This window comes from Corythoichthys intestinalis, chromosome 8 (genome assembly GCF_030265065.1).
Source record: "Corythoichthys intestinalis isolate RoL2023-P3 chromosome 8, ASM3026506v1, whole genome shotgun sequence".
Classification (NCBI taxonomy): Eukaryota; Metazoa; Chordata; class Actinopteri; order Syngnathiformes; family Syngnathidae; genus Corythoichthys; species Corythoichthys intestinalis.
Genome location: NC_080402.1, coordinates 31,243,636 through 31,268,171, shown reverse-complemented (window position 1 = coordinate 31,268,171; position 24,536 = coordinate 31,243,636). Strand labels below are relative to the sequence as shown.

Below are 24,536 nucleotides of genomic sequence, written 5' to 3'. Positions count from 1 at the left end.
AATTTAATTGAATTTTTTAAATGATGTCCATTGGATCAAGGTAAGGACACACATATTTATTTTTTTCATCTACAGGATCATGGCTTGGTAAGGTTTGGAAAAAATATTAACATGTGTTTTTCTTAGTTAAAGACTTGAGAGTCGTGAGAGAAGCTTGTGAGGATGACAGTTGAAATTAGCGAGTGTGTGTGGAGTGGGTGTGGGGGGTGTTAAGCATATTTTAAACTTAGTGATTTAGCAACATACATCCTGGGGTGCTGTTGCATTAATGTGAGTGTACAACAGGCATGAAGCCGTCGCTTGTGAATAGAAGAACAGCTTGCTCTTTGCGCCAATTTGAAAGAAGAGGTATTTAGATTCCTGCAATGTTGATGTGGGGTGCGTCAAATTTGGGCATTGAAAAGGGGCAATCCAGGACCAATTAAATGCTCCAAAACAGATTAGTATTATTGAAAAAAAAATTTTTTCAGTTGAGCGTTAGCAAAAAAAATAAAATAAATGCATGCAAAGAAGTGAGCTAGTTTTTTTTTGTTTTTTTTTTCCCCCAAAAAATGCAGAAGGCAGTTCTTTTTTAGCAATTACCTCACTTGGAATTTTCTTGTGTAAAAAGTCCAAAATTGCATTTGAAGGAAAGGAACAAACAGTAAGCGCAATGCGCCTCTTGTCATGCCTAAGGAGTGGACATGAAATAGTTTCTCCGGTATGTGTCTACATGGACTACCCAGCAGTTTTCAAGTTTCCTTCGATGAGTTGCTAAGAGACGAATGCCTTTCTGTTGCATCAAAAGTAAATGATAGCTTACACACTGTAAAAGGCACACAAACTAGTGCAGACCTCGGTAATTGAGATTGATGCAGAGAAAATGAAAGATTGAAGTAAGACTGTATTAAATCAAAATTGCCACTGGATATAAATATAAGGAAATACATCTGGTGGTAATGTGTGTGCGTGTGCGTGTGTTTTTTTTTTTTTTTTTATATGACAAGATCTTACGTTTTTGATTACACAATATACAGATTTCTAGATATTAGCAGCCAGTCATGTGTACAAAACGAGTTCGGTGACATTATAGTCTGTTTACAACATGATTTATCTGTAAGTACAGTCGTCATACAAAATATTCTTGATTCATTGACTGTATAATTATATACATGTTAATATGAATATGCATGATGTACTATATGGAATAGCGTACCGCACGCAACACGTCACTTTTGCTCATTAAGGTTCATGAAGTTAGCAACTGTTGCTAGGCGGGTCAAGCTCGCATTTGTCGCTCATGCTAAATGCATGTAAATAGTGTACGAACGAGATGTTTACTGAGCTAAACCTACCGATTCTGTCCGAAAATGATGTCCCTGGTGCCAAATTCACTGGTAAAGATGTGGAAGAACATACAGATGTTCAGTTAAAGAGATGACTTGAGTGTCGAGGGCTTAAAAAGATGGTAAAAAGAGCTGACCTGATCCAGAGGTAGCTTTTTTATCGACACCTTTTTCTTGTGTGCATTGCCTTACGCCACTGACAATGACATTCTCCTGTTTCAACAAGCTATCCTTTACCACCATATGCCCTGTCTTTCTTATATATTATATCCTCTGGTTGTCGTGCGTCTCTGACCGTTCTTGGGGATAATTTATATCGCTATCGCAAATGCTACTCAGTAACAGCCAACAAACACTTTAAATTTTTTCATTAATAACAAATCTTAATTCTATAATTTATTTAGACTTTCCCCTGACTAAAGTTGTTTTTTTACAACAGAAAAGGTAATGACAGTGGCAGTTAGATACCTTTTTTTCTTTTTTTTTTCTTTTCAGGTCATTCATTGTCAGACAGAAGCAGCAGGGCAAAACGCCACACTAAAAAATAAGTAAAAATATCAAAATGGCTTACCTCCTCGGGGCAGGCTGTGGCAGGCAATGGATCAGCATTGTCATCTGTTGGACCATGGCCCCCAACAAAATGTTTACTGCATATGAAGGTGAATGGCTTCACCTTGCTGGTGTTAAACTGGTCTTTTGGACGTCCGCACAAGTTGATCTGTTGTTCACATTTTTTCCTCTGAGTTTTTGGTTTAGGGAAACGTGTGTAGAAAACATCCTCCATATGTCGTAATGTCTAGAGTTGTTTCTACAAGTTCCATAGCAGTAAAGTTTACTCAGTATGTTCTTTTTTGAAGTATTACTGGCAGAAAACAAGCAGTACTAGCATGCGAGGGCGCTTCTATGTTGACCCTCTTCCGGTTTACGATGGTTACATCTCGGTCTAAAAACAGCATTCGTGCGCTACGCTATTTATAGTGTTAATGTAAAATAATATTCTACTCTATGCATGCTCCAAAAATGCCCTGATGAGGACACAGAGCCCTTACATTTTAACTGAGATGTCCCAAAAAAGCCCTTTTTCTTCCCATCAAAAGAGCACGTCCACGACCGTCTCCGCGGCACCCCTCTCGTCTCCGCTTGGCAATAACACTGCACACGCAAGCCGGTAACTGTCCACCATTTACAATGGATTCTGCAGACAATAAGAAGAGACTGGCATCCGGCACAGCTCCAGCTCAGATTCCAAGCTTCATGTTTGTGCTCATACAAGTGTGTACACCATGCACGAGTAGCTCAACATAGAGGCTACATTTACGCTATAGGCTGAATGTGGCAGTCACGACTCGAGTAAAGGCTGATTTATGCTTCTGCTCCCTCAATGCAGACCCGATTTACGACCCTACATCGTAGCCTGACGTGCAACTCCACAAAATCCTGACTACGTGTCACATCAACGCATGGCGATTTGAACGTCAATTGACTGTGATTAGTCCTCTCAGAACGTTGTTTATGGTTAAGCACGAAATCACCGCCGTTTACAAACATTCTTGCGCTACACGCAAAAATGGACCAAGCCGACAAGAGGATCATCGAAGAGGTCTGCAACTACCACCACCTGTACTATGTTTCGTCAAGGCATTATAAAGATTGCCAAATGGCAAGCAATTCGTGGAAGGAGATTGCCTAAAATACGGGGCTGGAATGCATAAAAAATGGAAGAACCTCCGAGACAAGACCGTACAAACACAACGCCACATCACTCTAGTAGCTTGGCGGTGAATTACAGAACAACGCATTGCTTTGATGCAGATCTTTGAATGCTCATTGACGACGTAGGGTCCACACTGTCGCTACACTGTCACCTCAACGCAGAAGCATAAATTAGGCTTTAAAAAGTGTCAAACTCTAAATAGCAGCTTTAACGTTCGTAACTATCACATCTTGACTTAATTTAATAGGTGGAACGTCACTGAGCCACAACCAGTTGTCTTTTGTTTGTAAAATGAATAAACAGTTTCAATCCCATTTCGCTGTTGGCCAGAAAATCAGCGTCTGTAATCGGAAGAGTTGTAATTAAAGTCAGCAGTAAAAACCGAGGTGCTCCTAATCGGCTCCAAAACCACCATATCCAAAAACCATAGCCATCCCCTCACCATCCAACTCCACTGTTCCACCCTCCCCCTAAATCAAGAGCCTGGGTGTCATCCTGGACAAGACACTTTCTTTCCAATCACACATCAATAACATTAACCGGATTTCCTGCTTCCACCTACGCACCATCATATCGCCTCCGCCCCTCCCTCACCACCCATTCTGTTGCGATCCTTGTTCACAGTCTAGTCACTTCCCGCCTGGACTACTGCAACTCTCCCCTCTTTGGACTCTCTCAAAAGACAATCCATAAACTCCAACAGGTCCAGAATTTAGCCGCTCGCATCATAACCCGGACCCTGTTCATCCACCACATCACTCCAGTCCTCCACCAGCTCCATTGGCTCCTGGTCCACTTTCGTATCCAGTTAAAAAGTTTTCCTCCTCACATTCAAGGCCATCCACAACCTTGCACCGTCATACCTGTCTGACCTCCTCCATATTACAACTCCCACCCGTGCCCTCAGATCCTCCACCTACATACATCTGTCTGTCCCCCCCGCTTGCCTCAGCACCATGTTATTTATGGTTTAGTTTTCTGCTACTTATTTTTATCCATTTGTGTTTCTATTGTTTTACATACTCTTTAGTATTTTTAATCCACCTGAAATGTTCAATACTTTATTAAGTTTTACTGTTTTTCAATCTTAAATCTGCCTTAATGTTTTAAAATAATTGTACGGTGACCTTGAGTGCCAGAAAGGCGCCTTCAAATAAAATGTATTATTATTATTATAAAAGGGCGGCTTTTTTTGCACACAACACCCTCATCGTGTTTCATTGTTCCACTGCCGTGGCTGTCAGCGTTTTAGTTGCTTTTCCAAGAAATTCAATTGTTTATATCAGAAAAATGGTTAATACGCGTTAGGTACGGAACAATGGTTATTATGTGTTGTTCAGGAAATTGCTCAAACACCAAACTGCCGACACAAGCCTCTATTTTTGAATAGAGCAGCACAATAGCTAACATTTTACAGTTATTATTACCTATCATTTTTGCCAAGGATGGCGGACGGATGATGTCTCTGTGAACAGGTTCCAAGATCCGTGTGGTTAAAGACTGGCCTCACTGAAAAAAGTCAACAACTTTCAGGTCACAACACATTGAAAATGCTAAAAACCAAAAACGAGTAGAACAAAAATACCATGGTAATTCCATTCTCTCATATTCTATTTTTAATTTCAAAACAAAATCATAAACAGCTAAATATTATTTGTTATTATTTGTTTTCCGATTTTTTAAGTGAAAATGAGAAATGAAATGCATAATAAATAAATCCTACAGAGAGGAAGCCCACAAATTCTCAGCCTGGTGCTCAGGCATCAACCTGGCCCATGGACCTCAGGAGGAACAGTACCAACCCGCCGCCCCTTTACACAACGAGTGTGTGAGAGGGTCCACACCTTCAGGTTCCTGGGAGTCCAGATCTCAGATGACCTCTCATGGACAGCAAACATAACAGCTATTATAACGAAGGCTCAGCAGCGCCTGAACTTCCCTGCGAGTCCTCAGGAAGAACAAGCTAGATAGGAAGCTGCTGCTGGCCTTCTGCCAGTCATCCATTGAGAGCCTGCTAACATACTGCATTTCCACCTGGTACGGGAGCTGCGCTGCCGCAAACAGGGAGAGGCTTCAGAGGACAGTCAAGGCAGCGCAGAGGATCATTGGCTGTCCTCTCCCCTCCCTGATGGACATCTACTCCACCCGGTGCCTCAGCAGAGCTCTAAACATCCTCAAAGACAGCTCACATCCTGGTTTCCAGCTGTTGGAACTGCCCCCCTCTGAGAGACGCTTTAGGTGTTTAAAAGCAAGAACAAACGGACTGAGGAAGTTTCTCCACCCTGAACTGCCATATGTAACACCATATCACCCAATGTCCAATATTCATTTACATCCAATATTCTATATGCAATACTATTTACATGCAATATTAACTCATTTGCTCCCAAAAAACGTATACTTATGTTCTATTTTTAATTGCTTCAGTGTCCCAAAAATGTATTTATACGTCTTTTGCTTTTAATTTTTATTTTTTATTTTTTTTTTTGACAAGAGGCAGCCATAGTTTCCGATCTATCTAAAATATAACGCACAAAGCTCAAAACCCATTTTAAAGCAATAAAACTGGCCACTGCAGGTCAGTAGCGCATTTGGTAAGAAGAACTCATCTCGGGCCAAGAAAGGAAGTGAAGAAAAATAGTCAGAAAACAGAAGTTAGAGGGATCTTGTGAAGACGCGTGAGAATTTGAGAAAAATGTGGAAAACGATCGGGGGAAAAAATGGCAAACGACACTGGAGGGGTGTTTTGAAAAGAAAACGAAACCATCGTCAAAGAAGGATTCAAAAAAATCTATCTTGATGAGACAGACGGTGACGTCCACAACAGCGTCAGGTTCCACACGCGTTCTGCGGAGCTCAAGTTGCGTTACTCCTTAGCCCGAGGTTAAAACCAACGATGAAGATGATGAAAAAAGTGAGACCGATTATGATCCGGACTCATCAGATAAGCCATGGGAGCAGCCGAGAGCCTTCCCCGTTGTTATGTGCGCAAATAGTTCAACAGTTCAATTGTTTAGTTATGTGGAAATAAATTTTTACTTTGTCTTGTTGTTTACCTTATTTGTAAAAGGAAAACATTATTCAGATGTTTCTGATGTAACTAAAGCAAAAAATAGCTGTGTATAAGTCAGTTATGTTTGAAATGTATGCTTTCACAAAAAGCTCAATTTCTACGTTTCTTCATCAGAAATTGGAAAATTGCTCAAACTAAGCTATTTTCTAATGCTGATTTCTAAAAAATGGAAAAAGATATGAACTCACTTTTTTTATGCTGAAAGAAGAGAGTCTAATCTTTCTTTTGGCGTGTTTCCATGTTTATATAGCAATAGAACAGAATTTTCTGGAAGCCCTGCAAAATCAGTCAAAATCCAGTAAAACGGCCGGGAGCAAAGGGCTTTGCTCCGGTGAAAATGGCTGGGAGTGAATGAGTTGATATACAATATTCAATGCCTGCAATGTCAACTGCTGCTACTTCACTTCTATTCACACATATTCTGTGTGCAGTACTATTTACGAGCATTACTCCAATGTAGTCACTGTCAATTTCTGTTACTTCACTTTGATTATTTGCACTGCCTGAACATAGGACTACCTCATGCACATTTTATATCTATTTAGATTTTATACTTTTATACTTGCAAGTCACTTTTGATATTTTTACTTGTCCCGCACCGTAAAGGGAGATGCTCCACAATGTCATTGTATAACTGTATAATGACAATAAATGGATATTCTATTCTATTCTATTCTATTCTATTCTATTCTATTCTATTCTATTCTATTCTATTCTATTCTATTCTATTCTATTCTATTCTATTCTGTTCTGTTCTGTTCTATATAACAAGTCGTTCACCGTTTTCCGATTTTGGATTCCAAAACAGCCAGGAATGAACGAATGATACACCAATATTTTTTATTTGAAAACGAAACATGAAATAACAAGTAGTTATATGTTTTCCAATTTGGGATTCTAAGACAGATATGGAATGAACAAATGATAACTGATTTTGACGCCACATTCGTTAGAGCAGACATGTCCAAAGTCCGGCCCAGTGGCCAAATGCGGCCCGGCCTATATCATAAAATCAATAACGTCTGGCCCGCACACAGACTTAATAAATTGGTCAGCAGTACTGCTACCAGCATATGCAGTAGCTTACACACTAAATGGTGCTCCTCATTTACCCACTAAAAGGCAGCAGCACTCTAAGCAACATTATTCCGTGTGACTCTTCCAATTTGGCGACAATCAACAAAAAAAAGTAAGTTGACTGTGACGGCCGACGCTTCAAGGATAGGTGGAAATTGGACTATTTCTTCACTAAAATACGCAACAACGGTGTCTGCCTCATTTGCAAAGAGAGAGTCGCTGTATTTTTAAAGAGTTCAATGTGAGGCGACATTACCAAACAAGACACGCTGACAAGATTACAGGGAATATTCGTGGCGGGAAATTGAAGCAACTTGAAGCTAGTTTAATTTTACAGCAGCAGTATTTCACAAGACCCCGAGAGTCGTAAGAGAACGCCGCAAAGGCTAGTTGTGAGATTGTTGAAATTATTAATTTAAAAAATTATAATAAAGCAAATGTAACACACGGAATGGCTTACTAAAATTTGCTTAAATACTGTATATTGTTTTACGTAAAGACCGTCACCCAAGGTCAACCCCCACATTTTTACCACACCAAATCTGGCCCCCTTTGCAAAAAGTTTGGACAACCCTGCGTTACAGAATGTCAGCGCCGAGGAGTGTGTCATTTTCTGTGTATGAGCATTATTTTCACCTTTTCGTACTTTTAAGAAATCCCTAAATTTCCTCTTTAGGGTCTTTCACATGTAGGTCAATTATACTAAAAGTTCACCGTAATTGAAGTCTTTGGGCAGATGAAAATTAAACGGGAAAGATTATGAACATTATTTTGAGAACAATAAGCAGTTAAATAAGAGGAAAGAAAATAAAGAATCTGAAATCGATAGTAAAAGTCAAATACACACGAATGCTGAGGTGTGAAAAGAAACGTTAATGTGGCAATGAAAGTGAGAGAAGCGGCTGACTCTCAATCAAACACTACGCCTGAGCTGTTATCCTACCAATCTGGTGACGCTTTTGCCATCAAGGGTTGAGGTGTTTGAAATTACTCTATTTCAGTTGCCTTCTGATACCAACCACCATGCTTTAATTTTCATTCTCTCTCTTTTTATCACTCAATTAGTCAAAGTTAGAAAGGAAAACTTCCCTTCTATAAAGGTTCATTTATGTGTTCTGACATTACACCACAACCTCTATTTAACAAGTCAACAACCCCACTCAAAGGATTAATTGCTGCTTGCATTCCCTTTTACTTTGTTTTGTATATCTTTTATAAATAATAAAATTGAAATAAAATGTGTGATTTTTCTCTTTTTTTTAAATGCCCAGGTATATATATTCATTTTAGAATTTTTTTTACCATGCACTCATGAGTGACTGTGCCATAAATTATTCAATGATCAATTATTGTTGCAAATTACTGTGGAGAAATGTTGAAATATAACAAGAATGTGCAGGAACTATCCTGCATGAACAGGATGTTGTTGGGGTTTAAGCACATTCTCACTTCCCTGAACTATGATTCCAAGTGCAGAATGTTCTAAGAAGTGTTTTACATAATGCATTTGTTCATACTTTCCCATCACTATGCCTTGTATCCTTAGGTTCTACAAGTTCTTCAGTGTCCGACCATTGGTTAATCCGCCTGACAGGAGATAGTAAGAGAGGGAGCATGGTGTCACGCTCCTCCACCACCTGCCCGTCTTCTGTTCCCGATTCCCCAGACTCTCCTGTTTTCTTGGAAAATGTCCCTAAAGAGGAAGGAGGTGAGAATGCCATGTGTCAATACGGTAGAGCTGTAGATTGAGTGGGGACATCTTGGTCCTTGTTGCCAGTGAGACTCTGTTTCGGCTTAATAAAGTGTGTAGCAACTCCAGAATTGTGAGGGTTGGGTTTAGTGTTGTTTTCTAAAGTTGTTATTCATCATAGTAAAAATATAATTACAGTACCCCAGTGACACAGATTTATTATTGGAGGAGGTTCTCTCAGTCATGTTCCAATAGTGATTTTTTAAAAAAACTTCCTATCCGATTTTTTTTTTTTTTTTTTTTTTTTTTTTTTTTTTTTTTTTTTATACATGATATTCTTTGGCGATACGTATCAGATGCTGAGTTGATAACTATATTTTTACACCAAAAAAAACAAACAAACAAACAAAAGATAATGCAACTTATATGCCATTATTTTGGTTTGTAAAATCAACTGTACTGTGTCAAACCTTCTTTGCCAGCCAGGTTGTAAAAATACATGAAATGATTATATACAGGACTGTCTCAGGAAATTAGAATATTGTGATAAAGTTCTTTACTCTCTGTAATGCAATTAAAAAAACAAAAATGTCATACATTCTGGATTCATTACACATCAACTGAACTATTTCAAGCCTTTTATTATTTGAATATTGCTGATTTTGGCTTACAGCTTAAGAAACCTCAAAAATCCTATATCAAAAAATTAGAATACTTCCTCAGACCAAGTAAAAAAATAATTTTATAACAGCAAAACTAAATCAAACATTTGAAAATGTCCATTGATGCACTCAGTACTTGGTTGGGAATCCTTTTGCACGGATTACTGCATCAATCCGGCGTGGCATGGAGGCAATCAGCCTGTGGCATTGCTGAGGTGTTATTGATGCCCAGGATGCTTCGATAGCGGCCTTCAGCTCATTTGCATTTGTAGGTCTGGTGTCTTTCATCTTCTTCTTAACTATACCCCACAAATTCTCGATGGGGTTCAGGTCAGGGGAATTAGCAGGCCAATCAAGGACAGTGATGCCATGGTCAGTGCACCAGTTACTGGTGGTTTTGGCACTGTGGGCAGGTGCCAGATCATGCTGGAAAATGAAATCCTCATCTCCATAGAGCTTTTCAGCAGATGGAAGCATGTAGTGCTCTAAAATCTCTTGGTACACAGTTGCATTTACTCTGGACTCGATGAAACACAGTGGACCAACACCAGCAGCTGACATGGCTCCCCAAACCATTGCTGACTGTGGGAACTTCACACTGGATTTCAAGCAACTTGGATTTTGCTCCTCTCCAGCCTTTCTCCAGACTCTGGCGCCTTGACTTCCAAATGAAATGCAAAACTTGCTTTCGTCTGAAAAGAGGACTTTGGACCACTCTGCAACTGTCCAGTGCTTCTTCTCCATAGCCCAAGTCAGACGCTTCTTCCGTTGTCTTGAGTTCAGAAGTGGCTTGACCATGGGAATACGGCTATTGTAGCCCATTTCCCGGACACGTCTGTGAACTGTGGCTTTTGATACCTGGACTCCAGCTTCAGCCCACTGTCTTTGAAGCTCCCCCAAATTCTGGAAGCGGCTCTTCTTCACAATTTTGTTAAGGCTGCGGTCATCTCTCTTGGTTGTGCAGCGTTTCCGGCCACATTTTTCCCTTCCAACAGACTTTTTGTGGATATGCTTTGAAACTGCACTCTGTGAACAGCCTGCTCTTTGAGAAATTTCTTTTTGTGTCTTACCCTCCTGATGGAGGGTATCAATGATGGTCCTCTGGACAGCAGTCAGATCAGCAGTCTTCCCTATACTTGTGATTTAGTTTACTGAACCAAGCTGAGTGTTTTTAAGGCTCAGGAAACCCTCGCAGGTGTTTCGAGTTAATTAGATGATTCAGGTGATTAGTTGAATAGCCTACTTGTATACTTTTTCATGATATTCTAATATTTTGAGATAGGATTTTTTAGTTTTCTTAAGCTGTAAGCCAAATTCAGCAATATTAAAATAATAAAAGGCTTGAAATAGTTCAGTTGATGTGTAATGAATCCAGAATGTATGACATTTTTGTTTTTTTAATTGCATTACAGAAAGTAAAGAACTTTATCACAATATTCTAATTATCTGAGACAGTCCTGTAAATCCCAAATTGGTCATCCTCAAAAAGTCATAAGTAAACACTTTTCAGTTTTATGAAAGAAATGAAAAATATACTGTATATATAGCGGAAAAGTAGTTTCTGCTCTTGCACTTCTCTTTAAAATAAACTGCTGTATTTTAAGCCAAAACAACTTTTGTGTTTGATAGAGCAATACAGTGGGGCAAAAAGGTATTTAGTCAACCACCAATTGTGCAAATTCTCCTACTTGAAAAGATTAGAGAGGCCTGTAATTGTCAACATGGGTAAACCTCAACCATGAGAGACAGAATGTGGAAAAAAAAACAGAAAATCACATTGTTTGATTTTTAAAGAATTTATTTCCAAATTAGAGTCGAAAATAAGTATTCGGTCACCTAAAAACAAGCAAGACTTCTGGCTGTCAAACTTCTTCTAACGAGGTCTAACGAGGCTCCACTCGTTACCTGTATTAATGGCACCTGTTTTAACTCATTATCGGTATAAAAGACACCTGTCCAATACCTCAGTCAGTCACACTCTAAACTCCACTATGGCCTAGACGAAAGAGCTGTCGAAGGACACCAGAGACAAAATTGTAGACCTGCACCAGGCTGGGAAGACTGAATCTGCAATAGGTAAAACGCTTGGTGTAAAGAAATCAACTGTAGGAGCAATTATTAGAAAATGGAAGACATACAAGACCACTGATAATCTCTCTCGATCTGGGGCTCCATGCAAGATCTCACCCCGTGGCGTCAAAATGATAACAAGAACGGTGAGCAAAAATCCCAGAACCACACGGGGGGACCTAGTGAATGACCTACAAAGAGCTGGGACCACAGTAACAAAGGCCACTATCAGTAACACAATGCACCGCCAGGGACTTAAATCCTGCCCTGCCAGACGTGTCCCCCTGCTGAAGCCAGTACACATCCAGGCCCGTCTGCGGTTCGCTAGAGAGCATTTGGATGATCCGGAAGAGGACTGGGAGAATGTGTAATGGTCAGATGAAATTAAAATACAACTTTTTGGTAGAAACACAGGTTCTCGTGTTTGGAGGAGAAAGAATACTGAATTGCATCCGAAGAACACCATACCCACTGTGAAGCATGGGGGTGGAAACATCATGCTTTGGGGCTGGTTTTCTTCAAAGGGACCAGGACGACTGATCTGTGTAAAGGAAAGAATGAATGGGGCCATGTATCGATAGATTTTGAGTGAAAATCTCCTTCCGTCAGCAAGGGCATTGAAGATGAGACGTGGCTGGGTCTTTCAGCATGACAATGATTCTAAACACACATCCAGGGCAACAAAGGAGTGGCTTCGTAAGAAGCATTTGAAGGTCCTGGAGTGGCCTAGCCAGTCTCCAGATTTCAACCCCATAGAAAATTTGTGGAGGGAGTTGAAAGTCCGTGTTGCCCAATGACAGCCCCAAAACATCACTGCTCTAGAGGAGATCTGCATGGAGGAATGGGCCAAAATACCAGCAACAGTGTGTGAAAAGCTTGTGAAGAGTTACAGAAAACGTTTGGCCTCCGTTATTGCCAACAAAGGGCACATAACAAAGTACTTTAATGAACTTTTGGTACTGACCAAATACTTATTTTCCACCATGATTTGCAAATAAATTATTCAAAAATGAAACAATGTGATTTTCTGGGGGGGGTTTCACAATCTGTCTCTCATGGTTGAGGTTTACCCATGTTGACAATTACAGGCCTCTAATATTTTCAAGGGGGAGAATTTGCACAATTAGTGGTTGACTAAATACTTATTTGCCCCACTGTATTTATCTAGTAGTTTGAGTTACAGCATCCAAATAAATGTGAATAATGGATCTGATCTGATCTGATCTGATCTGATCTTGTGACCAAATCCAAAAATAGCCATATTGGGCGCTGATACCAATTCTGAGTATCAACTTGGGACAACACAAATCTGCATACGGACTAAGGCCTATGTTCACACTGCAGATCAAATTCGAAAAACACTTTTTCTTCCATTCTAGTTGCACTATCCGCTCGGGTGGCACAATCTGCTCGGGGCAGCTGCGCTTGCTGGTGACGTTCGGTTATTCTTGCGATATGGTTGGCTAAAAAGTCAAAATGCATGCCCAGAACTGTACTGTCCTGTAAAATGCCTGTTTAAAAGTGTGACAGTTGTTCTTGAGAGTCGTAGTAATGCGTCGCTTAAAATGCCGGATTTAAAATATGTATGTAAAGCGATTGGTGATATAACACACAGAGATGATTATTAACAATTAAACAGAGGTGGGTAGGAATGCATTACATGTACTCTGTTACATTTACTTGAGTAACTTTTTGAGAAAAATGTACTTTTAAGATTAGTTTTACTCAGCTATACTTTTTTACTTTTACTTGAGTAGATTTGCTCTTACTTGGCTACTTTGGGCTACACAAGAGTCGTTACATTTTTACTCTTTATTCTACATATTAGATTTATTATTTTTTTTAGCCAGCGATGCTAAGATTAGCTCTACCGATTTCACAAATGAGACGTGACAACATTATTCACATGACTCCATTATACCAATCAGGCGCAAGCTTTGCCGTTCTATCCTCACGCCTGCCTGTTCAATCATGTGGTGTCTTTATAGCACCGTAAAAAAATGGAGTATTTGGTATAGAGCGCTGCCCTCAACATGACTCGAAAGCGCGGATTTCCTCCTCTCTCACAGTTTTTATTTGGCACCGATTGACCACCAAAACCGGAGATAAGATCCTTTTAATTTCAAAATAGCAATTATGAAGGACATCTTCACTATTGAAACTAGGAACTATTTTCTCCACCAGAGGGCACTCATGGTCTTTGGAAGAATATTGCTTCATTTATTTAATTTTTTTTCTCTCGTCGGAATTCAATGATTTTTTTTTTTTTTTTGCATTTCTTTGGCTTAATGTGGTTATGTAATGGGTTTCTTGCACAGTATCATTATAACAACAGTTCATATACCGTATTTTTCAGACTATAAGTCGCACCTGAGTATAAGTCGCACCAGGCCAAAAATGCGCAATGAAGAGGAATAAAAAAACATAGGTCACACCGGAGTAAGTGGCATTTTGGGGGGAAATTTACTTGATAAAATCCAACACATAGAACAGATATCTTATCTTGAAAGGCAATTTAAAATAGAAATACAATAGAGAACAACCTGCTGAATAAGTGTACAGTATGATAATGTTATAAGATGCATGAACAACGAAATGCAAACGTTGCCGGTATGTTAAAGTAACATAGCTATTAAGAGTCTTTCAGATAACTATAGCATAAAAAACATGATAACAAGTTTACCAAACCATCAGTGTCACTCCAAAACACCTAAATGACATGCGAAATGAAATAATAATGTGTTAATAATTTCACACGTAAGTCGCTCCAGAGTATAAGTCGCACTCCCAGCCAAACTATGAAAAAAACTGCAACTTATAGTCCGAAAATTCCGTAGATAACAGAAAAATAAATACAATTGTTTTAAAAAATAATCCAAAATATAAAAATATAAGCTGTTACAAACTACCAGAGTATTCTTTTCACCAAATACTTTTTTACTTGTACTTGACTACATTTTTTGGAGTACTACTTTTACTTGAGTAAACTTTTTGTTTACTCTACCCAACTCTGCAATTAAATGGGAAAGTTTAAAAAAAAAAAAAAAAAAAAAGCAAACCTGTGCGCACACCTGCCACTCAGACATTAAATATTAGGGCCCATCACTGTCCATCTCTACAACTAGTTTTTAAAAAAATCAGTTTTATTCCCTGGCTTTTAATCCTGCATCAGACTCAACCCTTTTAATGTTTTATGGTTTGTTATTTAATGTTTGTTTTTTTGCCTGCTTGCTTTTGACATCAGTACTGATGTTGTATGTTCCTTTCTGTATTTAAATAATTAACATTTTCTTCATATAAATCGTCCATTATTGACACAATAGAAAAACCAACCCGAACACTTTTGCTGCATCTGAGGAAGGTGGGAAGTCACACGTATCCCACTCAGATGGCCCCTGTTGCGAACTCAGAGTGTTTCAAGCGAGTGTAAACAAAAAAGATGGTTGATAGTGACATTTAGTTGTTTGTTTATTTTGGCCATTTAAAGATATTTTGACCTCCAGCAAACCTGCCTTTTCATAAGCGATTGAAAAGTGGAGGAAAAATGACGAGATAAATTGCACACACTGTAACTGCCTTCTTTAGTTACATCCTTGCTGAAAGCCAATATGAAAAAATATCAATCCATTAAGCTAATTTACTGCATGAGAAAAAAATCCATAGCGCTTCAAACTTAACTTCATTATTGTGTCATCAATACATTGTTTTGATCAACATTTTATCGGGTGACGTCAGATTAAAGCAACTCGTGAAGTGTTACTTTTTTCCCTGAGTAGGATCTCCCAGTTCGAATGGTGTTCCAATGATATATTTCCTCGTCGGAGGTTGGAAATGTCCAACTTTCCACATTCCCCGAATGCTACATGAGCAGGCCCCCCGAGCAGATTGTGCTCCCCAAACGGATAGTGCACCTACACCCGTTTGAATAAACATGTGAAGTAGGGCTGTCCCAAACGACTACCGTAATTTCCGGACTATTGAGCGCCCCTGATTACAAGCCTCACCCAGTACATTTTTAAAGGAAAAACCATTTTGTACATACATAAGCCTCTCCTGTTTATAAGCCGCGTGTGCCCACATAGTAACATGAGATATTTATGAAGAAATACACACAGCTTTCTGGGTTTTAATAACATACTTTAACGAATCGGGTTATAAATATAGCACGTGACTTACGTAAGGGAGGTGCGGAAGAGCGAGAGACGTGCCTTCCTGTTGTTGTGGGGGAGTGTGCACGTCGGCTGCTGCAGACAGCAGTTGTGTGTTGTTCCACGAGTTTCCAAAATAAAGAATTGCAACCTAACTAAGCGGGTGACTCTTTGTCAACGTTACAATACCTTAACTTTTCTTTCCAAAGAGCGCCAGCAAAACAGCACTTAGCTGACTCCTCAAGCTCACTCTTGAGTGTCGTCCTCTTCGTCACGCAGCAGACCGTCTTTTCGAAACCGATTGGTGATAGTGGATTTTTTTTACACTGCTCCACGAAGTCAGACTTGTGCAAAAGTTGCTCTTCGCGTGCGGCCAGTTTTGGTAAACCATCTCTCATCCAAGCCTTCAATTCATCTCGGCACATGATATCCATTTCTTCTAGCATTTTCCATGATGCGGGTCTGCTAATTTTACTAATGCACAAAGATGAGGGTCTGCTACTTATATTCGTGCACAAAGCACAAAGTTAAAATACGGGTAAGAGTGCAAACTAGCGTCTTCCTCGACACATATATTCCACGTGTTTTATGGTTACATTTTATGCTCAACCGCTCCTGGCGGTCGTTAGAAAAATTAATAAATTGACCGAATCATTGCATACGCCACAGGATTCAAAATGAGGGGGAAAAAGTAGCGGCTTTAGTCCGGAAATTACGGTAATTTCCTCCCGATTAGTCAGCCGACTATTTTTACGATTGGTCGACTAATCTAATATATACATATATATATATATATATATATATATATATATATATTTTTTTTTTTTTTTTTTTTTTTTACTAATTAAATAAGGAAATTTTTGTTGAAGCTTATTAATTCATAAAAACATTTTGGAACACCTAAATTCTTTATTAACATATTAATAACTAACATCAATATCAATAATAAATCACAAACAATTAGGTGAAATGCTGCTGGCATTAACTAGTGCAAAAAAAATGTAAACGGAAAAACACTTCACCTTTTTAACAGGAGTCAAAACAATTCTTACTCTTTTTGTGGTATGTCTATATTGTTCTAAATTTTAAAATGAATTGCAATGGGCCTCATGTCCCGGACAATCATTTTCTGAATACTTTGTGTGAGTTCAGATGCTCTTTTTGGTGTGCATTCCGCATTTTGAGGGGAGGGGGGAAACTTTTCAACTTACGTTTGTTTTAACCTGAAAATAGGTAAAGCAGAGGGCACACTGAAATATTACCACAATTATTTTGAATGAAAGGCACACATAATCATAGTAACAAAAATTAAATAGTATTAACTGTATACTATACTACTATATGTATATACACAATAATACTTTATAATATAAAGTAACTAACATTAGTGCAGTCATGGATTATAGTAAGCAGGCCAGTGCTGTGTTTCCATATATATTTTTATTATATTATGTATATATACAGGATATATATAAATATATATACTTACTAGTATACATATATATATATATAAAGTGGGCGCTTCCATGATCCTAATAAATACAATCTGCATGCTGCGCAAAGAGATGTCGAGATCTACAGCTTTCGGGAGCAGCAGCAGAGTAGATTAAAAACATGTGGGGAAAAAACTTAATGATGCACATTGATACGACGCACATCACGGCAACTTCATTTTAAAAAATCGTTAGAAAGTTGTATGGACTTACAATCCGCTAGCTTGTTGTTTCCTGTTGTCTTCCAAAATCACACCTGGGTGACGGTGCTTCAAGTGTTCGTTCATAGCCGACGTGCTACCATGGTATGCGAGCTCAGCTTAGCAAAGAGTACACACAGTGGCACCCACCATATTTTCCTTGAAATAATTCCAGGCTCTGGCCATTCTGGTAAGCTTTTTTGGCTTTATGCCGCTTTCATCGCTTGCATCGCGAGCGCTCGCCATTCTAAACTTTACCTGCATGTATTTTTTTTAGGGCTGTCAAACGATTAAAATTTTTAATGGAGTTAATTACAGCATAAAAATTAATTAATTGTAATTAATTGCAATTCGAACCATCTATAAAATATGCCATATTTTTCTGTGAATTATTGTTGGAATGGAAAGATAAGACACAAGATGGATATATACATTCAACATACAGTACATAAGTACTGTATTTGTTTATTATAACAATAAATCAACAAGATGGCATTAACATTATTAACATTCTCTTAAAGGGTATGACAACACCTGGGGAAATGCTAATATTCCATCATTTATCCATAAACACATGCCTTTTGGATTCATAAAAATTCATTAAAGCGATCCATGGATAGAAAGACTTGTAGTTCTTAAAAGATAAATGTTCGTACAAGTTATAGAAATGTTGTATTAAAACCCCTCTTAATGTTTTCGTTTTAATAAAATTTGTAAAATTTTCAATCAAAAAATAAACTAGTAGCCCGCCATTGTTGATGTAAATAATTACGCAATGCTCATGGGTGCTGAAGCCCATAAAATCAGTCGCACCCAAGCACCAGCAGAGGGCGACAAAACTCCAAAGAAACACAAGTAACAAGTGGACATTTGCACTGTGCTGTCATTTTAATCTGTTTGAGCGGGGCATGTGCGTTAATTGCGTCAAATATTTTAACGTGATTAATTTTTAAAAATTAATTACCGCCCGTTAACGCGATAATTTTGACAGCCCTAATTTTTTTTTTTAAACCCGTCATTAGCCGTCGACGGGCAAAACATACCGTCAACGCATTTACGTCATCGATGATGTCGACAACGTCGACTAGTTGGGACAGCTCTAATGTGAAGCTATCAGGTTAAGAAAATACTCTAGTATAGCTCCAGCAGCTAAAGAATCCTCGAAATTGCCACAAAAGCATGACGATGGAGACCTCCCAAATAGAGCATATTTTAGTTCTGTGAACAACAAGCTGCAAAGTGCATCCTTGTCACATCACAGATGCATTGAATTAACCTACGCGTGGCATGTTTTTGCAATCTGAGCAATTATACAAAAACATGGTAATAACTAAAAGTCCGATTTAGGCATCATGCCCTTCAATCTGATCTTAGCCAAATAAACAGTCGCTCCCACATTGAACTGTAGCTTTATGTTTATTGTTTGTTGCTAAATTTGACCCAATGGCGTTCAATTCAATTAAAAAAATCATTGGTACTGATCTTTGTATTTCAGTAAGGTCTTGAATTAGAACCCATTCTAAAGTACTGTCTTCTCTGTTGTCACTGTTAAGGGGGATTTGAGAGCAGACCTTTTGTGAGGGGACTGCAGGGGCGGAGCGTGAGCATGAGGGCACCCAACAAGACCAAGGATACCCTAAACAAGGTGCTACCCCTGCGTTGGTCGCTTGGGTCCAGAGACCGACGAAAACCTGAGCCAGCACTTCCCGATGTTCAAGATCCCGCCCCTGTGGAACTGGTCGAGTATTTGGAGTCTGGCCGACGACCTCGCTGTACCAAGGATCCGATAGAGTCCTTAATGAATGAATCTCGAAACTCCAAGCAAACCAGTAGCAGCCGAACAGTCAGATCCTCTAGTGCAGGCAGGATCAGTTGCGTAGCGAAAGTAGGAGATGAATCCAGACAGTTGCCAGAGGGCCAGCGGAGGCCTTTACATCAAACATCCAGCTTGAGGCGCAACAAAGAGAGCCCGCCGAGTGAGGAAGGCAGTAGTAACAGTCTTGCCAAGAGAAAAGACTCCAAAAGACAGAGCTCTTCTAAAACCCAACAGGACACAAGGCCAACTTCTGGAGTTCAAACCAGCTCCAGCATTCTTGGTGGAACTCTCAGACGACAGAAAGATGATCGAACTGAACAGGAACGCTGTGTTGCAAACGAAGGGGCTGCGAAGGGCAAGAACCATGAGGGACTGCTTTCATTCCTTAAAGGGAACTTCCTGAAGAGGGACAAGGACTCCAGAAAGTCAAAGGAAGGTACAGTACTAGACGGGGGGAGAAGGACTCCGTCCAGGGTGTCGTTGTCTAATGGAGCGGCCGGAGGCGAGCTGAGGAATTCTCATAGCGAAGAACTCGCAAACGGAAAAGCTAGACAGAGCTCCACCGACATCAAGCGCTCACAGAGCTCGTCCAGCCTCCCTGCAAGGACGGAGCAGGGCGCCCGCAGAACGGCGTCGCTGCATCGCAACGGCACATCTGCACCCTCGGCCCAGATCCGCGGCGCCAGCATGGACAAGTTGTCCTACGCCAGCCTTCCGAGGCCTCGTTACGGCACTGCCTCTCTGGGACGAAAAAAGAAAGTTCAAGAGTCCAGCTTCTAAATGTGGGCGCCTTAAAGGACATCTGTTCATTCAAGTCAAAGCAATAGAGCACAATTATCAGATGGAATGAATTCAGAAGAATGCACAAAGCTTCTGCTCTTGACTACATCGAGTAAAAAGACATTGTGACCTCTCTGAACAACTGAGATTTGAAGCAAGTGCCTGAGCAACTACTATGCAGTTTAGACATTGTATTCGGTCTATTTAGCACTGGAAGCACACACACTGATAACACATGCACCTACCTAGCACATCCGTGTCTTATTTTAATCAACTTATTCTTTATTTTTCACTTGTGTAGTTAGCTAACAATCACTGATTGTGTTGGAATGAAGAGAATGTAAAATAGCTTTAATGCTGCTGACCTCATGTATTTAACTTGTTTATTCATCAAACGCTATCTCAAGCATTCATGACTTTGTGAGGTACACACTGCATTCTCAACTTAATCGATTATGGTGTCTTCAGTATTCTCCAAAGTAGGGCTGCAACTATCGATTATTTTAGTAGTCGATTAATCGATGAACTAGTTAGTTCAAATTATCGAGTAATCGGATAGGTGACATAGAAAATAAAAATACCTGAGATGAGCCTCAAATGGTATTAAATAATAAATAATAAATGAGGATCTGAGTAGAACCAAATAACAATTGGCTAACTTACATTGCAAAAGTCCGCTAGCTCAAATGCTATAAAACAGTGTTTTTCAACTGGTGTACTGCGGCACACTAATGTGCCGTGATAGATCGTCAGGTGTGCCGCGAGAAATTATCCAATATCGCATTTTTATACGTCGTTGGGCGGAGTTGCAGTAGGAAGGAAGGAGTAGGTAGAAGGTTGCGGTCGTGTGTAGATGAGCTAGGTATTGCTTGTGTCGCATTCAAGAACTCCTCAGATTTCTCGCCATCAGCTGCCTTGCTGTCCGCGACAATGTGGACCCCGGCATGTCTACTGTACATCATTTGATTAGACTCGTGAAGTGTCGATATACACGAAAGTGTCCTTTCCATTTTACCAATAGGTGATGACCGCCAATCCTCCCCGTTTTATTCCAACACATTGTTGAGGACAGCAAGGTGGCAGAGGCCGATGGCTAGAAATCCGAGCAGTTCTTGAACGCGACACGAGCAGCTATCCGACAGTGCCATGGTGCCAAGTAAGCTTAAACGTAATCTCCAAACGAAACACCCGTCACTTCAAATTATGCACTATTTTGTTCACCTTTGTGAAAACAGCGAAACGGGCAACTTTTTTTTTTTTTTTTTAAGAAAAACTACAAAGTTAAATGAGAAAGCCCTCAAAGCTAGTTAGCTTGTTGCCAAGTCCCACACTATGGCATAGACATTAATACTACCTGCCTGCAAAGCCAGTGTCGGCGAGATACTTGGCCATGGTCAGTTAAGGACATTGCAAAAGTCTCCCTGTCTGATAATTCTGACCTTTTCAAGCCTAACTGCTATAAAAAGTAAAAACAGAGAGAGAGCTGTTAAAGAAGATTTCAACCAGAACATCAGCTTTGTGTTCATCTAAACAGGCTCACACACTGGGTAAGTATAAATATTAAGATGTTATTTTATAATTATTTGTTGTTAGTCTCCTTGTGCCCTGCAATTGGCTGGCAACGATTCAGGGTGTACCCCGCCACCCACGTGAGGATATGCTTCTCCGAAAATGAATGAACGAATTTTATGATTAAATATTATATAATGTAATTTTGGAACTTTTTTTTTGTGATGTGCCGCAAGATTTTTTCCAATGTAAAAACATGCCGTGACTCAAAAAAGGTTGAAAAACACTACTATAAAATGCAAAGGTTGCTCTCAACAAATGGTTCAAACTCATATTCCCTCAAAAAACGGCTAAATATACCAATAAACTAAAATATGAATGCTTTAAAAAAGCATTAGCTCAAACAAAAATTTAGCTTATGTTGGTCTTAACAGGGAGCAGCTGGACTAAGCCATGGGAAATAACTTATGTCATCTTCACTCTCGCCACTAGAGGGCAGCGCATGCACCCAAATCAATATAACTAAATGCAAACACTTTCAAAACAAACCATTACAAAGCCACTTTAATTGAAAGAATACTCGGAACAGCAACATTTAATTTGAATCATTTTTCTAATCGAATTACTGGAGTTAATCGATTAATTGTTGCAGCACTACTCCAAAGTAAAAAAAAAATTATTCTGGGAGAATTTGTTCCGTTTTGAAAATGATTTTAACCATAGGAAATAATGGAAAAAGAAATGTGCCAATCTTAGATACTGATTTTAAAGGCGTACTATTATTAAAAGAGACATTTTATATAATCCTCCTCCCCCTGATTTTAATCTGGAGTGATATTTCAAAGAAATCTTTTCCATCTTGTTCTTTACACTTCACATCTTGTTTTGTTTGGGGTCGGCAGAGTCTTTGACTTCATGCTGCTTTGCGTATAAGTCTGTGCCAATGATGGGTTTGACAAACGTTATCATGACCACACATAAATACACAGAACAGCTAGCTCAGAGGCACATTTTCTGAGCGAGGCGGAAAACCTGACATTTGCCTTCTTAATTTAATGGTTGGGATGTCACTCAACTGTCTGTACACAAACAGTCAATGTTCCTTAATGTCACAGAAGCGAAGGTTGCCATGATCATTATTTCTCAAAATAGCGAGAGGATTTGCTTTGCGATATAAGCATTTTTTTTTTCATTACATTTGTTCAAATCAACCAACATAATACAGTGTAGCGTGAATGACATCAATTGCTTTGGCTTCTACTTGTCCCTGTTGTATTTTTGCCTGAAATATCAAAGCTTGACACAATCATATCAAATAACGCAAAGGGTCTGCAGTGAATTAGTTACACCTATGAATCATAAAAGTACAACAATTCTCAACCATTCTTCAGCAGAAGGTTTGATTTATCTATTTACTGTATATGTATGGCCCAGTAGCACACAGTAGACCAAGTATGTGTGTTTGACTTTAGAAAAGTAAATACAGTACCAATAAACGTAATAATACAGTCAGTCAAAGAGTAATACAGTCAAAGGGGAAAAATGTTTTACTTTGACAAGGACATTATTTCACTTTCACAATTCACTCCTTCAGTGACATTTATTGAACATATTTAATTAGAGCTTATCTTAGTGCTGGTGCTGGTATTCATTTTTCATCCACCATTGAAAGGCCTTCTTTGACAGAAGCGTCTTTCTACATTGCAATTAGGCCGTCAGACTGTTTTTTTTTTTTAATGTTTTTTTTTTTTGAGTAAGTAAAAGAAGAAGCAAAACTGTCACTGACAGCCCAAAATTCTCAAAAATGTACTACACTGCACTTGCATAAAATCTGTTTTTGTTTTTTTGCAAGCATTTTTTTCTGTATCACAATCATTTTTATATTCCAGTCCAAATGATATGCAGTATGTGTGGAATTAATTGTGGGAATATCATTTGTGAGAGGCTTTTAAAATAAATTAAAAAGTGTTCTTCACTTCGACAGATCACACCAAGTTACATATATAACTTTATAAATGCATACGTATAATATATACGGTATGTACAGGTGTGTGGGTGCGTATACTGTAAATTTCGGACTAAAAGGCCCTACATATTCCCTCCGCTTTGAACCCTGCAGCATATAGTCCAGTGCATTTTATATGTGGTTTTTACATGCCGATAAGGTGTATGTCATTAGCGGGATTGTTAACTAGAACAACCCAAGGGTGGATCAGTTGATACAAATCACTTTTGTATCCAGTGAAGAGTTCTTTGACCCTTGGTACGTATCTATTGAATCCAGAGATCTGACTCTAAACAGCATATATTTTGTGAGAGTTGAGGTTCTCATTAGTCATTCGCATTCACACAAAGCAAACCCAGAAAGTGGTGAGAAGACTGTTTCGAAACTCACGACCCCGGATTAGGAATTAGCATCTTGAATATTTGCAATATTTGCATTGTCAAACAATACAGTGCATTGAGGTCCTCATTAGTCATTCGCATTCACACGAAGCAAACCCAGAAAGTGGTGAGAAGACTGTTTCGAAACTCACGACCCTAGATTAGCAATTAGCATCTTGAATATTTGCAATATTTGCATTGTCAAATAATACAGTGCTGGCCAAAAGTATTGGCACCCCTTCAATTTTGTCAGAAAATGCTCAATTTCTCCTAGAAAATGATTGCAATTACAAATACTTTGGTAGTAATATCTTCATTTATTTTGCTTACAATGAAAAAACACAAAAGAGAATGAAAACAAAATTGGATCAGCATTTTACTAGAGCTGTCAAACGATTAAAATTTTTAATCGAGTTAATTACAGCTTAAAAATTAATCGTAAGTAAAAGCAATTAATCGCAATTCAAACCATCTATAAAAAATGCCATATTTTTCTGTAAATTATTGTTGGAATGGAAAGATAAGACACAAGATGGATGTATATAGACATGTGCCGGTTACTGGTTTCACGGTTTACCGTGGTGTGAAAACGTC

General features: G+C 39.0%; 1 protein-coding gene across 1 annotated transcript in view; it reads left to right on the top strand.

Moving 5' to 3' along the window:
- usp43a (ubiquitin specific peptidase 43a) overlaps positions 1 to 23,308 on the top strand; it is a 165,073-nt gene extending 141,765 nt beyond the window's left edge. The window contains exons 15-16 of the mRNA XM_057843065.1: positions 8,736 to 8,897; positions 19,006 to 23,308. Of these exons, the coding sequence (XP_057699048.1) occupies positions 8,736 to 8,897; positions 19,006 to 20,048 (1,205 nt within the window). The 3' untranslated portion in view covers positions 20,049 to 23,308. The remainder of the gene's footprint in view (positions 1 to 8,735; positions 8,898 to 19,005) is intronic.
- Positions 23,309 to 24,536: the final 1,228 nt, after the last annotated feature.